The sequence below is a fragment of the Monodelphis domestica genome, chromosome 7 (genome assembly GCF_027887165.1).
Source record: "Monodelphis domestica isolate mMonDom1 chromosome 7, mMonDom1.pri, whole genome shotgun sequence".
NCBI lineage: Eukaryota > Metazoa > Chordata > Mammalia > Didelphimorphia > Didelphidae > Monodelphis > Monodelphis domestica.
The window spans coordinates 57,331,389-57,347,577 of NC_077233.1; the positions used below are offsets into that span (position 1 = coordinate 57,331,389).

Below are 16,189 nucleotides of genomic sequence, written 5' to 3' on the forward strand. Positions count from 1 at the left end.
TGCTATGTAAACTTGGGAAATCACTTCCCTTTCTCTAAGACTCACTTTCCTTATTTAAGAGGCAGCTGGTGGTCCAGGAGTTAAAGTGCTGGGTCTGGTGCCAGGAAGACCCAACTTCAAATCCTGCCTCAGACACTAGCTCTGTGACCCTGGGCAAGTCACTTAACTGCCTCAGTTTCCTCATGTGTAAAATAGGGACAATAATAGCCTTTACCTTCTAGGAAAAATCAAATGAGATCCTATTTGTCAAGTACTCCCTTGGCACATAGTGGGCACTATATAAATACTGACTATTATTATTATTTCTCTAATATGAAGGAGTTAGACTTAATGACCTCTAAAGTTCCTTCTTGCTGAGGCATTCTCCAGCTGTGATTTGACAGGTGGATCAAAGGAGCTGCAGTTTCAGGGTCAGAAGGAGAATGAGGAGGAGGACCCCAAAGCCTAGAACTCATCCTCCCCACCTGGCCAGGTGACCCCTCCAAAGGCACCTGGGGTGTTGCCCGTAGGGTTTAAACACATAAGAACATAGCCCAGGGAAGCCAAAGAGACAAGTGCTTTAACAGGATATGAGAAACCTGGCCCCTCTCGCCAGGCAGATTTGCTGACAGATCAAAGGGAGGGCTGGGATGGAGAAGCGGTTCATCTTAGAGCGTTGGGGCCAAGGAGGGGAAGAGGGACTTCCCAGCTGTTCACAGCTGGTTTGGAGGACAACGGGAGGCTTTTGTTTCCCGGCAAAACCTCGAATGTCAGCCAGGGCCAGGGCCAGTGCCAGGAGAGAGTCGTTTTGCTGCTGGCTGCTCCGGAGCCTCTCTTGGGGGCTCTGCCTGGCGTCCTTGCCCTCACGCAGGGGTGGGAGGCAGTCTCCTTGGCCTCGATTCTTAATGGGGATCATCCAAAAGGATCTTGGAGGTGGTGCCAATCTCGGGCTCAGTGGGAATGATGGGAGGCACCCCATCTGTTCCCCAAATGCTCGCCGTATTGGGGTCTGTTGCTTCGAGGATCATCGGGAATGCCCAGCTCCTTATTCCTGTATCCAGTGAAGTTTAGGCAGTGACTCTGGCTGAGCCTGGCACCTTGGGCTACAGCTTGGGGAAAGAGGGTAGAGGCTGAGCTTGGAGAAATCCTGTCGTGTCAGCCACTCAGTGGGAAGGGAAACTTCAGCCCTGGGACACGTGGTGAAGCAAGATGGCCAGGGATGATGATGGGTGTGTGTGTGTGTGTGTGTGTGTGTGTGTGTGTGTGTGTGTGTGTATACCCAGGAAACCAGTGTACTCTTCTTGCATCCCTCATTTAACAAGGACACGGCACCCTCCTACAGCTGAGAGTGTTGACATATTAGACCAAACAACCGGTTTTCCTATGAAAACCAGACTTTATTCTGAGATTCATAGCTTTTAAGATATTGATTCTTTTGAGTAAAAGGCAGCACGGTATAATGGAAAGCACGTTCAAGTCAGGGTTGCACTGAGTTCTAATTCTTCCTCAGATACTTACTGTGTGGTTCTGGGTCAATCATTTAACCCAGTCCCAGCCTCAGTGTACTCATCTATAAAATGGGGATCATAATAGGCCTTATGAGGTGGTTGTAAGGCTCCAATGAGATTCTATATGTAAAAATATTTTGTAAACATGAAAGCATGGAAATGTTAGCTATTTACTAAAAGATCCTTGAGGGGACAGCTCTCTGTGAGCTTGACCATGGAGCAGCTAGGTGTTACAGTGGATAGAGTACCAGGCTTAGGGTTAGGAAGACTCATCTTTCTGAGTTCAAAGCTAGCCTCAGACACGTACTAGCTAGGTGACCCTGGGCACGTCATCCTCTTGGCCTCAGTTTCTTCATCTGTAAAATGAGCTTGATAAGGAAATGGCAAATAATTCCAGGATCTTTACCAAGAAAACCTCAAATTAGGTCATGTAATGTTGGATACAACTGAAAAACGACTGAACAACAATGAGCCTGACCATTTAGGTCATTGTCTTGTCCATAACTGCGATCAATAAAAACCTGTTGGTTGACTGACTGATTGATTGGAAGCAATCTATTGCTTACCATCCATTTCTCTGCTTGAGGACACAGATGCTGTGGAGGGTCTATAAGCTCTCTCAACCTCCAGAGAGGAGCCTCTTGGCCCCAAACTTCTGGAGCCTTTATATCACATTGTTTTGAAGGAGAGGTATTGCCAGGAGAATGGACAGGGATGTCCAGAACTTACCCCTTGCTCCATGCTGTCATTAGCTCGGTCCGTGACTTTGGAGATGAGAGCCAAAGCATCTGGGGGGTGGAATAGAACAGAAAGGAGATTATTGGTGACAGGGGGGTGAAGATGAGGGTAATTCTTATTTCATGATCCTCTACTGATCAAGAAATCCCAGGGTAACTGCTTTGCCTCTCTCCTGTTCACGGAAAATAGTAGTAACTCTCAGTGTCTCTGCCTTGGGGTAGTCTAAGCAACTTGAGGTCAGGGACTGTCTTTTGTCTTTCTTAATAATCCCCAGTTTCCTTTGTATAGCTGAAGGGCTAAGTGGCCCAATGGATAGAGTTCCAGGTCTAAAGTCAGGAGGTCCTGAGTTCAAATCTGATGTCAAACATTTACTAGCTATGTGACCCTGGGCAAGTCACTTAACCCTGTTTGCCTCAGTTTTCTCATCTGTCAAATGAGCCAGAGAAGGAAATGGCAAACCAGTCCAACATCTTTGCCAAGAAAACTTCAGAGTCATGAAGTGTCAGACACAATTGGAAATGACTGAACAGCAACAACAACATCCTTTGTATCCTTAGCCCTAAGGTACATGTCAGACACTTAGTAAATGCTAGCTGCGTAAGCTGCCTGTCTGCCTTGGGCTTGTCTGTGATTCTTCTGTAATTACTCCCTGGGGCCATATCTGGACCTATACCTGGCCTTCTCAGGCTTGGCCATCGAGTACCTGAACACCTGACACCAACCCTAGAAAGTAAGCTCTGGGCTTGGTATGGCTTTCTAGCCTCTTGAAGAATCAATGAGAGACAGCTGGGTGGCTCAGTGGATAGCGGTCAGCCCTGGAGATGGGAAGTCCTAGCTTCAAATCTGGCTTTAGACACATCCTAGCTGGGTGACCCTGGGCAAGTCACTTACCCCCCATTGCCTAGCCCTTACTGCTCTTCTGCCTTGGAACCAACACTCAGTATTGATTCCAAGATGGGTTTTAATGGTAAGATTCAGCGAGAAACTAAGACAGACATGAGGCACTTTTGGAGGACCAGAAAAGAAGCTCATTTTGTCCTTTTCTCAAGCCCTACCTTCTCCTTGAAACCTTCCATGACTACTCCAAACATTTTTCACCTACCTCTTCTATAAAATTGTCCATATGTTCCACATATGCACACCTTTACTTTAATAGTTATTTAATCTTTCCTAAAGGTGCACCTGGTCTCTATTGCTAAAGTGTTCCTTGAGGGAAGAAAATGGCTCCTTTAAAAAAAAACCCAACTCTTTCTCTGCCTTAGAATTGATACTTAATAAAGTAAAGGCTAGGAAAAAGGGGTTAAGTGACTTGTCCAGGGTCACACAGCTAAAAAATATTTGAGGTCAAATTTGAATCCAGGTCCTCCTGACTCCAAACTTGGTGCTCTATCCACTGTGATACCATGTGCCCCTATAGTAAGCACTTTTTGAATGAGCATAATAGAACTCTCTGACTCAGAGATATGTGGTCCCAAGAAGGTCTTATGGAGGAAGGTTGTTAGAGAAATGCTTCATGGAAAATTATGAAGGACTTATGAGAAAGAACGCTATCCACATCCAGAGTAGATGTGGGAGTACACTGTGGGAGTAGAGACACAGAAGAAAAACAACCTCTTGATCACATGGTTCGATGGGGATATGATTAGGGATGTAGACTCTAATGATCACCTTAGTACAAATATTAATAATATGGAAATAGGTCTTGATCAATGACACATGTAAAACCCAGTGGAATTGCATGCTGCCTATGAGGTGGGAGGAGGGGAGGGAAAGACCATAAATCATGTAACCATGGGAAAATAGTCTAAATTAATTAATTAAATAAAAATTTCCAAAACTTAAAAAAAAAGAAATGCTTCCTGCCTTCAAAAACCTCCCTATCAGGGGCAGCTGGGTAGCTCAGTGAATTGAGAGCCAGGCTTAGAGGCAGTAGGTCCTAGGTTCAAATCTGGCCTCCGACACTTCCCAGCTGTGTGACCCTGGGCAAGTCACTTGACCCCCATTGCCTATCCCTTACCACTCTTCTGCCTTGGAGCCAATTACACAGTATTGACTTCAAGACGGAAGGAAGGTAAGGGTTAAAAAAAAATAAAAAGCTCCCTATCTATCCAAGGAGACTTCAGAGACCAACTTGTTTAACTTTGCCTTAACCTATGAGGTGGGACAACTCAGGTAGAGAAGATGAAATGATGCTAAAGACATGAACTAGAAACTGCTACAGAATAGGAGAAAAATCATGTTTTTTTTTTCAATGCTAGAACTTTCCAGACTCATGACTGCCTCCTTTCCAAATCTTGGCTATGACATTCTCTTCTTTAGGTTTGGAAATCAGCCCAATCCCACTCCACTGATGCTCAGCTTTGCCACTATTCCCTATAATCCGCTGAGACCCCTCAGAGAGCAAAGCCCCAAAGCTGTGAGGAATGATATCGTTTCATGGGTTCCCAGTGTATTTCATCAAAGGAGATACACTGAGATTAATAAAAGCATAACCCGTGCCAGGAGGGAATGTCAGGTTGACTAAATCAACCTGGAGAGAGGAAGCCTTGATCTAGTTCCAGCCCAAGCAAAGAGAAGAGTTTCCCCCTCTCCTGTACTGCTCTTACCTTGAGTGTTTTCATATTCTGCCGAGTCTGGACAAAGGTTGTTCAAGTAATCTGTTGGAATAATAAGAAGCAAAAGACAAAATTACTTCTGAGGTGACTTCAATCCCTAATCCTTGGGTCAGCAACCTCCTAATGTCACCCAGACCAGGGATACTAAGGCGACTAAGTTCTTTCATTTCAAGGACAGAATTCAATGCAGCTCAAAAAAGAATGCACTGAGCATCTGTCTAACATTGTGCTTGGAATAAAAAGGAAAAATGAAGCAGCCCCTGCCTCAAGGATCCTCTGTTCAGCTAGCGTGCAAGGGATCATAGACATGTACACTGATAAGGAATTAAATGCAGTTCAGTATAAATGGAGTATCCAACTTTCCCATTTTCATTGGCCTAGAGAATCAGCATAGGCACTTAGCACCATCAGCGTAACCCTCATCATTGCTATCACCTCCATCAGATGACAGATGCCATCCTCAATCTCCCTGCATCCGTCACCATGGGGTGGTTGTCACTCCTGCCTGGCCTTATCATTGCTGGCATTTATTTCGTCATTACCATGATCATCATCCTGATTGCTATCATCACTATGGTCAGTAGCAGTAGCAAAAAGCACTTCATGAGCCATTAAATGCTATACACATGTAAGGCATTATTATTCTCATTGACCTCTTTGTAACTACCAAAATCATGGCTGTCAATGTCATAACCATTGTGCTCATTCTCAGCATCATCACTGTCAGTATGACATTGATCAGCATCACCAGCATCCTCAACAACATCCTCACCATCACTGCCTCCATTCTTATGATCCTACTCACCAGGATCACCATCAGCACCATCTCCATCACTGTAATGATCAATATCACCGTTACTATCAGAATCACCAGTGCTATCACTACAATCTTGAAAATTCAGGGGCAGTTGGGTGGCTCAGTGGATGGAGAGCCAGAGCCAGATACAGGAGGTCCTGGGCTCAAAACTGGCCTCAGACACTTCCTAACCCTGTGACCCTGGGCAGGTCTCTTAACCCCCATTGCCCAGCCCTTACCACTCTTATACCTTAGAACCAATACTCAAGATTGATTCTAAGACAGAAGGTAAGGGTTTAAAAAAAAGGAAGAAAATGCCCACTAACATCTTCATTGTCCTCATGGCTGTGGTGCTCACAGTGATTGTTATCCACATTATTCTCACCATCATCATCACTATCATCTTCCACTCTCAAAACTAATCACCTTCATTTTTGCCATTATCATGATCATATCAATACCACCACCTTCACTCTCTTTTTTACTCACCACCATCACTTCTGCCTTCTCTATGATCATTTTCAATATCATACCTGTCGCAGTCACCATCATCACCACCACCATTAACCATCATCATTTCTGTTAGGCTCACCATCTTCATTATTACCACCATCACTCCTTCATCACTATCATTGCCACTATCTTAATTATTGTCATTATTTTTGTTCATCATCATCACTGCTACCATCTTCGCCATCATCACTGACAACAATGCTCTCATGCATCATCCAATGGGCCATTCCCATGATTATGTCCTCTATTATCACCATCATATTCATCATCATGCCCATTGCCACCGGCTATTCCTTCTGCTGATGTTATCATCCAAAGACAACAATCATTGAGTGTGCACAAATATAAGCCAAGATGCAAATTTTTCTGTCTTTATTTTGGGCATAAAAAAAAAAATGGCCTTTACTTTGGTTTTTCCCAAAGCAGCATTCCTCAGCATCTTTGAATTTGGATTTTGGTTTCACTTTTTTTTTTTTAAATCAAGACTGTGTATTGGTTCCAAAGCAGAAGAGTGGTAAGGGCTGAGCAATAGGGGACAAGTGACTTGCCCTGGGTCACACAGCTAGGAAGTGTCTGAGGCCAGATTTGAACCCAGAATCTCCCATCTCTAGGCCTGGCTCTCAATCCATGAACCATCCAGCTGTCCCCTTTAGTTTGTTTGGCTACTTCTGGTCATGAATTAGTCTTGGTTTCTGGCTTTGAAAATGATAGCACTAATTATTAATGATATGGAAATAGGTCTTGATCAATGACACAAGTAAAACCCAGTGGAATTGTGCATCGGCTATGGGGAGGGAGGGGAGAGAAAGACCATGAATCAATCATGTAACCATGGAAAAATATTCTACATTAATTAATGAAACAAAACATTTTCAATTTAAAAATAAAATAAAATTTGGCTAAAAAAAGAAAATGCTAGCACTTAGGTCCATGATCTGACATGAACTAGTTGTGTGACTGTGGGATAAGATAGTTCACCTCTGAGTGTGGACCTCAGTTTTATCATCTGTAGTGTGGGGCAAACAGTGCTTATCCAACCTACTTCACAAAGCTGTTGTGGGAACACAACTTAGTAAATCATAAAGTGCTGTAGATCATATTCATAGATAAATGGGAACTATAATTTTTATTCTTCCAGTGGAACATATTGGCCTAATGTAGGGCAGACCTAGAACACTAAATTTCACCTGATATCAATTGTGATTTTCACATACCCAGTACCATGATCCAAAACACCAAATTTGCCCAGGGTCACCCAGCTAGGAAGTGTCTGAGTCCAAATTAGAACCTAGGACCTTCCATCTCTAGGCTTGGCTCCAATCAATCCACTGAGCCACCCAGTTGCCCCCAACCTTCTTTCTGGGGTTCATGGGCAGAGCAATCTCACCATATCCTCAGTTCCTCCTCTCGTTTCTCTCAGCTCCGGCTGGGAGCATGGATGGTGGACTGGCACCAGATCCTGAAATCAGGCTCTGCCATTCTCCTAACAGCTTATTATTGGTGGGGTCAGAGCAAGGACAAGGGCATAGTTCCTATCCTGGATCCGCCCTTCCCCTCGCATGCTGCCTGAGCTGCTCTCAGTGACCCCGGTTGGGGTTAGCCAACTCCCCTCCCTTGCTCAGCCTACAGATAAATTTTTTCTTCTCTGCTGATGTCATTACAAGGGAAAGGTCAGATGGAGAGGTCCAAGGAACTTATGGTAAGAGAGAAGCATCATTTTACAGGTCAGTGGTAGGGCAGAGCAATATCAAACTCGAATAGAAATGTGTCCATGATTGACTTAGAAAACCACAAACTGACATTATCTACATTGTATTTTAATTTATTTTGTTATATGTTCTCCAGTTACAGTAACCCCCACCCCCAACCTTAACTTCCATCTTAGAATTAATACTACATATTGATTCCAAGGCAGAAGAATGGTAAGAGCTAGCTCCCTCTTAGCATCAATTCTAAGATGGAAGAGCAGCAAGGGCTAGGCAATGGGACTTAAGTGACTTGCCCAGGGGTCTCGCAGAGGCCAGATTTAAACCTAGAGTCTCCTGACCCCATGCCTGCTTCTTTCCACTGAGCCGCTTACCTGCCCCATCCCAGGTATATTTTAATCTGGTTTGGCAGTGCTCAAGAGTTTTGTGGGTGAGGATGGGGAAAGGGGAATAAGTTTGAAACCTCAGTGTGGCGGAATCAAGAAGACAGCCACTTGAATTCTGCCTAAGTTACTTGTTTACTGAGTAATTTGGAATAATTTTTCTCAGGCTTAGTTTCCCTTCGATAAAAAGAGGATAATAAAAGAACCTGCTTAAAAGGGAGATTTTACAAATTATACATATATATATATGTATTATATATGTGTGTATTTATGTATTATACATACAATTATGTTTATGTATATATACACACACAGATAAAGCACTTTGCAGACCTTAAAATACTATATAAATGTTAGCTATCATCATCATCTTCATCATCATCATTGCCTTTGAATATAAACCAATTAGGTTGGGGGCAACTGGGTGGCTCAGTGGATTGAGAGCCAGGCCTAGAGATGGGAGGTCCTGGGTTCAAATTTGACCTCAGACACTTCATAGGTGTGTGATCCTGGGCAAGTCACTTAACTCCCATTGCCTAGCCCTTACCACTCTTCTGCTTTGGAACCAATAGTATTGATTCTAAGATGGAAGGTGAGGATTTTAAAATAAATAAATAAGCCAATTAGGTTTGCTACTATACTAGTGGGCTTCATAGGAGTCTTAAGAAAACCAAAAGCTGCTCCCAGTGATAACATCTACCTTCTCCAACCCACACATGCTCCATCCCAGCACACATAGCACAGCTATCCTGATATGTCCTCTCCCCAAACTGGCATGATTGATAAATGTCTCACACTGTTCCCACATGATTTTTATTTCTTCTGCTAGTGGTCTATTTCCCCCCTAAACCCTTCCCTTTCACCTTAGAATCAATACTGTTTTCTGCCCATCTTGCCCCATCCTTCCTCTGCCCTGTTTTCTGCCCATCTTGCCCCATCCTACCCCTGCCCTGTTTTCTGCCCGTCTTGCCCCATCCTTCCTCTGCCCTGTTTTCTGTCCATCCTGCCCCATCCTTCTCTCTTCCCTGTTTTCTGCCCATCTTGCCACATCCTTCCCCCTGCCCTGTTTTCTGCCCATCTTGCTGCATCCTTCCCCCTGCCCTGTTTTCTGCCCATCTTGCCGCATCCTTCCCCCTGCCCTGTTGTCTGCCCATCCTGTCCCATCCTCCCCCCCTGCCCTATTTTCTGCCCATCCTGCCCCACCACGGCACATCCCTGGTGACCTCCCCAGGCCCACCTGTGAGGAGCACTTGATACTGGAAGATGTGTTCTACCACCTTCAGGAGCTGATGCTTCACACCCTGGCCACCACTTTGAGGATTCTGCTGGTCACAAGGAAGAAGAGAAAGAAACAGTGTGGTCAGTGCCTGGCGACTTCTGAATGAAGGGTTTGCCCCAGTGTTCTCTGGGCCACGTGGATTCCATGCTGAGTCCTGTGTGGATGCCTCCTCGTTCCAGATCCTGATCCTTCCCAATCCTTCCCCATTTTGAGTAATTGTGATTTCATCAGAGAAACAGGTCCCAGCTATGACAGCTGAGTAGATGTTCACAAGGTCTCAGAGAGTTTCTGTGGCCAAACAACCCCCTCCTTTCCTGCGAGTGATACTGTCCTCAAAATTTTTCTAATGTTTCAGGACTCTGGGGAGTGTGTACCCTTTTGGTAGAGGCTCTGAGAGCCCAGAAGTACCTCCAGGCCATGGTGAGATATCAGAGAGGCTTCAGCATCTTTCAGACTCTGGATCCAAGATCATCTCCTCCCAAGCACCTGCCCTCATGAGCCTTGCCAACTCCAAATCATGACTTTTAGGCACACAGTCGTCACCGTGTTTATGAATATTTATTTTCTGCTTTTGTGGCCTTGTGTCTCTTTTATCATGTTGGGGCTAGAGCATTAACTATGAAGTCAAGAAGTTCTGCATTCAGATCCTGCCTCTCAGACACTTACTAAACTGGGTGAGCCTGAGCAAGACAGTTTATTCCTCTGAGCTTCAGTTTCCTTCATCTACAAAATGAGAAGATGGTAACCTCTTTGGTCTGTTTCAGCTTTAAATCTACAATGCTAAGGTGGTGATCCAGGACCCTCTTGGCTCCATTCGGCTGGAGAGGGCAGAGGATGTACGAAGGATGGGGAGAAAAGAAGTCAGTGGCTTATCCTTCTCCATTCCTAAATCAGTGATTCCTTTCCCTTCGGAGTTCTAGGGAATGTTCAACAAAGAAGATCTCAGGAGGGACCAGACAGTGTGCAGGGGTTAGTGTAAAGAGCACAAGACCTGAAGTCAAGAGACCTGGGTTCAAATCTTCCCTCATTAATTTTGTGATCATGGGCAAGTCGCATTTCTTTCTTTTTCCTTTTTAACCTTTACCGTTTAGAATCAATACTTCCAAGGCAAAGAGTGGTAAGGGCCAGGCAACTGGGGTTAAGTGGCTTACCCAGGGTCACACAGGTAGAAATATCTGAGGTCACATTTGAACTCAAATCCTCCCAACTCCAGCCCTGGTGCTCTATCGGCTGAGTCATGTTCGGCTCCTAGTCACATTTCTTTCTAAGCCTCAATTTCCTCATCTGCAAGACCTACTTTGTAGGGTTATTTGTAAGGCAAGTGCTTTGTTTGACCTTAGAGCACAGCAGAAATGTGAGTTATTTGCAGAAGAAAAATATATGATTTATCACTTGTTTATATGGGTTATAGGATTTGGGTTTTTTGTTTTATGAGATTATTCAGTTATAAAAATTAATACTACAGAAATAGGTATTGAGTGATAACAAACGTTTAAACCAATGAAATTGCTTGTCAGTTCTGGGAGGGAAGAGAGAATGGAGAGAACATGAATCATGTAACCATGGGGGAAAAACTTAAAAAATAAATACATAATTTAAAACAGTTATAGAATTAGTATAATTATAATAAATTGTATAATATATTATATATGTAATTATATAATATCTATTACATTTATAGTATATAATATATAATAAATATTATTTATATCATCATGTAACAATAAAATCACAATTATAATATAATTATAATTTTTATTATAATGTAAATATATAATTTTAAATAATTAAAAAAAGAAATGTGAGTTATTACTAGTAGCAATAATGAAAATGGAAATGCATTTAGAAATAAGCTGGGGAGGTAGAGGTAGGGACAGAGGAGACCTTTACCTCAAATTCCCGGAGGGTGGTGGTCAGCTGGGAAGACTTGATGCAGTTGCCATTGAGTAGCGTCAAATTCTTATCAAACTTCATGATATAAGCCACATGGTGGTCGAATTTTGGTGCCTGAGTAAGGAAAATGTCAGCCACCTTTGGTTGTTCCTCCCTGAAGTCACAGAAGGAAAATGGGAATGAGGACAGTGTGAGTAAGTGGTTTGAGCTTGACTGATAACCCTCCCTGTGATATGCTGTCTGATTTCCAGACACTCCATCCTTATCCTATGCAAAGTTTCCAGGAGAAATTAAACTTGACTCTATTGGCTTTAGTGAGGTTCAAATCAAATAATGTATGTGAAGCATTTTGCAAACTTTAAAGCATTATGTAAATGCTATTATATAAACATAAAAATAATAAAATATCTTCTATTTTAAACTCTTTGTATATTATATCTTTTATATAATTATATTCATTCAATATAATTTATTATATTATTATGATATGATAAAAATAAAAAAAAATATCATTATCATCATCTTGTTCTTCCCAATTTGGGGGGGATGTAATTCAGATAGAAACAGCAGTAGAAAAAGCCACTCTCTTGCAATTATACTTTGACATTTAATTGCATGTATGGAAAAAAGCTGGGGTTTTTTTTTTGGTAAGCAAATAAAATTATTCAAACGTAAACTCATCTTTTGTTGCCTGGTTGCAAACATCCTTGGTGCTACTCCAATAGCAAACAAACTGGTATGAATGATAAATGTCTCACTCTGATCCCACATGATTTCTATTTCTTCTGTTAGCAGTCTATTTTTTTCCCCCCTAAACCCTTACCTTCCACCTTAGAATTAATATTGTACATTGGTTCCAAGGTGGAAGAGTGGTAAGGGCTAGGTAATGAGAGTTAAGTGACTTGCCCAGGGTCACACAACTAGGAAGTGCCTAAGGCAAGATTTGAACCCAGGACCTCCTATCGCCAAGCCTGACTATCTAACCATTTAGCTACCCAGCTGTCCCCCGCTCTTACATTTCTATAAATCAATATTATGTCTGAGCAATTGGGGCAAAAAGTTTGGTCTGTGATAATAGTCTACTTCTACTACCATGTATTAATTAAATTCTCAGGGATATTTTGAGACCAGTATTTGTAGTATGGGAATTTGTCATCTGCCAGTCCATGAAAGATAATGAGCTTCTGGTGTATAATTCTAGCCATCAGGCCATATCTTGCTAGTCATTCAGTAGGTATTAAAACTTTGCAGTCTGCCATGATGCATTACAATTTCCATGGCTTCCTTATATGAGCTGCATTGATTGCTAATCTGGGCTCTTTAAGGGTAACCCTTCTGTAATTTATTATTATTGTTGCTGTTGCCAACTGTGGCTTGAGCTTGTGGAAAAAACTATGGCTCTTCTGTCTTTCTTCTCCCCCTTCCAGAAATGGACTCAGCTGTTTCCTCATTTGTAAAAAGAGGGGGTTGGACTAGAGGATCTTTGCTGTCTTTGCTTCAGCAGTAGACATGCCTCAGATGTCTCCCAACTCTAACTCCTTTAAAATTTGAAAGCTTGGGGACAGCTATGTGGCTGAGTAAATTGAGAGTCTGGCCCAGATGTGGGAGCTCCTGTGTTCAAATCTGGCTTCAGACATTTCCTAGCTATGTGACCCTAGGAAGTCACTGAACCCTAGTTGCCTAGTCCTTCTGCCTTGTAACCAAAACACAAGACAAGACGAACTTGTAGGGTCTTACTTCACTAGTTCTGCTTTGTATCCTAGCTTAGGGGAGCTCTGTTATTATATCCACCATCTTATCCTAGGAGAGAGAGCATGGGATATATTAGAAAGAGCTAAGGCCAGCAGCTGGAAGACCTAGATTTAAATCCTGGCTCTGCTAATTGTAGCCATGAGATTGTGTGAGTCATTTCATTTCTCCTTGTATCTCAGCTTTCTCTTCTAGAAAGGGGGGATAATGTCACTTGCATTGCATATATTTCAGGGTTCTCATGAGGGAAGATATTTGTAGAGGTCTCTCTTCCTCTCTTTCTTTCCTTCCTTCCTTCCTTCCTTCCTTCCTTCCTTCCTTCCTTCCTTCCTTCCTCCCTTCCTTCCTTCCTTCCTTCCTTCCTTCCTTCCTTCCTCCCTTCCTTCCTTCCTCCCTTCCTTCCTTCCTTCCTCCCTTCTGTCCTTCCTCCTTCCTTCCTTCCTTCCTTCCTTCCTTCCTTCCTTCCTTCCTTCCTTCCTTCCTTCCTTCCTTCCTTCCTTCCTTCCTTTCTTCTCTCTCACATATATACTCATCATTTTATATTTATATAGTGGTAGTCTCTCGGTGACCGAGAATGACAATTGTCTTTGTGTGTTTTCATCTACGGTGTACCCTCATGTGGCTTTGGAGTCCAAAGGCTGAGGCGCAGAGTTTGTGGCACGTGGGGCATGGGACGCCAGTTGTTACGGGAGGTGCGGTTGTGGCCTGGTGTTGGCATTCACGCACAGCGGCAAGATGTCGACGTCGTTCATTTATATATATATATATATATAATTCAAAAGCATGAGTATTAGAAAAGAAAATTAGGAAAAGAGGGTCCACTCACCAGTTCAGTATTCTCTCTTCCATTTCACTCAGGATCTCTTGGTGTAGTTCATAGATGGCAGGAAGCTCACTTAAACCTTGTCGCAACTCTCCTCTGGCTAGTGACTCTTCATTGTCCTCAGTTTCCTCACTTAAGGCTTTTAATATTGCTTCATGAAAATCCTGAAATCCAAATGAGCCTGTTAACAAGACACTACCCTAACAGAGCCACGGTCACCTCTGGGTTAGACAGATACATTTTGGGGGGTTCTCAGGTAGGGTGCCTGAAATTACTAGGGTCCTGAGAGTCAAGAGAATGAGTTTGAAGATGCAGTCTGCTGTGTAACTTGGGATGAAATACTTAACTTTTCCCTGTCTGAATCTTTCCAGCTATAGGAACTTGGATGAGTCCCCTATCTTTCTCACAGGCATAGGGCAGGTAAGAGCACATTGGATAAGCATTAAATGCACATATGATGCATAGTTCTCCAAAGAAGAATTGCAAACTATTTACAACCATATGAAAAGTACTCTAAATCATTAATAACAATAGAAATGCAAATCAAAATAATTATAAAGTTTTACTTCATATTCTACAAATTAGCAAAGATGACCAAATATGGAATTAGCCAATTGATGGAGGACTTAAGGAAGGACTTACAGAATGGAATACCAGTATACAATTGGTGGAAATATGAACTGGTCCAACCATTCTGAAAAGCCATTAGGAATTATACTAAGAAAGCTACTATAATGTCCATTCCCTTTGACCCTGAGATCTCAGTGCATTTAGCCCCAACAATGTCATGAAAAAAAAGGAAAAGTCTCATATACAAAAACTATTTTTAAGCAACATTTTTTGTAGGAGCAAAGAACTGGGAACAAGGTAGATTTCCATTGGTTAGGAAATTGTCAATCAAATTTTGGTACATGAATATAACTGGATATGATCATGCTGTAAGAAACAGTAAGCATGACGAATGTGAAAAGTATGGGAAGATTTATAGGAATGTATGCAAAGTGCAATCCAGCAGAACCAGGAAACAATATCCACAATGACCCCAAAAATGATCACTGAAAGAACAGGAAGAAAACAATAGAATTTGAATGCCAAGAAATTATAAAGACCTTAAGAGAAGAGAGATGAAAAAGCATTCCATCGTCTCCTCTATCCTATCCGATTTCTTTGCAGAGGTAGGCAACTATAAGTGTGAAATATTGTACATATTGTCAGATTTTTGGTGTGAGATTTAGTTTAACTGAATTCTTTCCTCTCTCTTTTTAATTCTTTCTTACAAGGGATTGCTTTGTGGGAAAAGGAGAGGAAGAGATATGTTGGGAAAAGTAGGTGATATAAAAGCATCTATTCAATGAGTTTTTTAAAAGTATGTATGTAATGAATAGAACCAAGAGAACATTATATACAGCTACAGAATTAATATTTGAAGAACTTGTGAAGAACTTCACTTCCAGAGAACAAATTGAGAAATAGAAACATGGAAGACATAACATATACATATATATATATATATATTTCTTTTGGTTAGACCTTATAGTCTGTGAAGAGGGAAGGAAGGAACTGATATACTTGGGAATAAATTCTATTTTAAGAAATTAGAACTAAATAATATGGAAAGGCAAGAAATAGGAATTATAGGCAAATGAAAATTGTTAAATAAAATATTTTTCACACTTGAAAAAATAGCATTAAGAGACAGTGTGGTGTAATAATGCTAAGAATCTTTATCTCAGGATTCAGCCTAGTCATCTATCAGCAACATGCCTTTGGACAATATAAACTTCTTACATATAATTTTATATATAACTCCATACTGATTCCAAATCTCATAATGAATAGACCCAGTCTTCAAATGCACCCTGTAAAGTATGGCCTTATAGCAGTACTTTTTGTAGGAGCAAAGAACTGGGAACAAATTAGATTCCCATTGGTTGGAGAATGGCCAATCAAATTTTAGTACATGAATATAATTGACTAATATAATGCCGTAAGAAACAGTAAATATGATGAATGTGAAAAGTATGGGAAGGAGCTAATGCTTACTTGGGTAATATGCTTTAAAAAATATCCAAGTCAACTCCTTTTGTGGGTCAGGGGTATCCCCTCAAGAGAAGATGACCATCGAGCCCAAATAAGCAGCAGGATTGAGAACAACCTAGCAAAGAGAGTACGAAGCAGCAGAGGCTTGAAGCCCTTTGGAGATCATG

At 41.9% G+C, this 16,189-nt stretch overlaps 1 protein-coding gene across 2 annotated transcripts in view; it reads right to left on the minus strand.

The window, feature by feature from the left end:
• Positions 1-16,189, minus strand: part of FGD5 (FYVE, RhoGEF and PH domain containing 5) — a 201,035-nt gene that overhangs the window by 39,253 nt on the left and 145,593 nt on the right. The window contains exons 6-10 of one of the 2 annotated variants that reach the window (XM_007500268.2): positions 13,986-14,146; positions 11,408-11,564; positions 9,476-9,560; positions 4,832-4,882; positions 2,217-2,275 (exon numbers count right to left, since the gene is read on the minus strand). In XM_007500268.2, the coding sequence (XP_007500330.2) occupies positions 2,217-2,275; positions 4,832-4,882; positions 9,476-9,560; positions 11,408-11,564; positions 13,986-14,146 (513 nt within the window). Of the gene's footprint in view, positions 1-2,216; positions 2,276-4,831; positions 4,883-9,475; positions 9,564-11,407; positions 11,565-13,985; positions 14,147-16,189 lie in introns of both variants that reach the window. The other variant, XM_007500267.2, reaches the window with a different exon arrangement.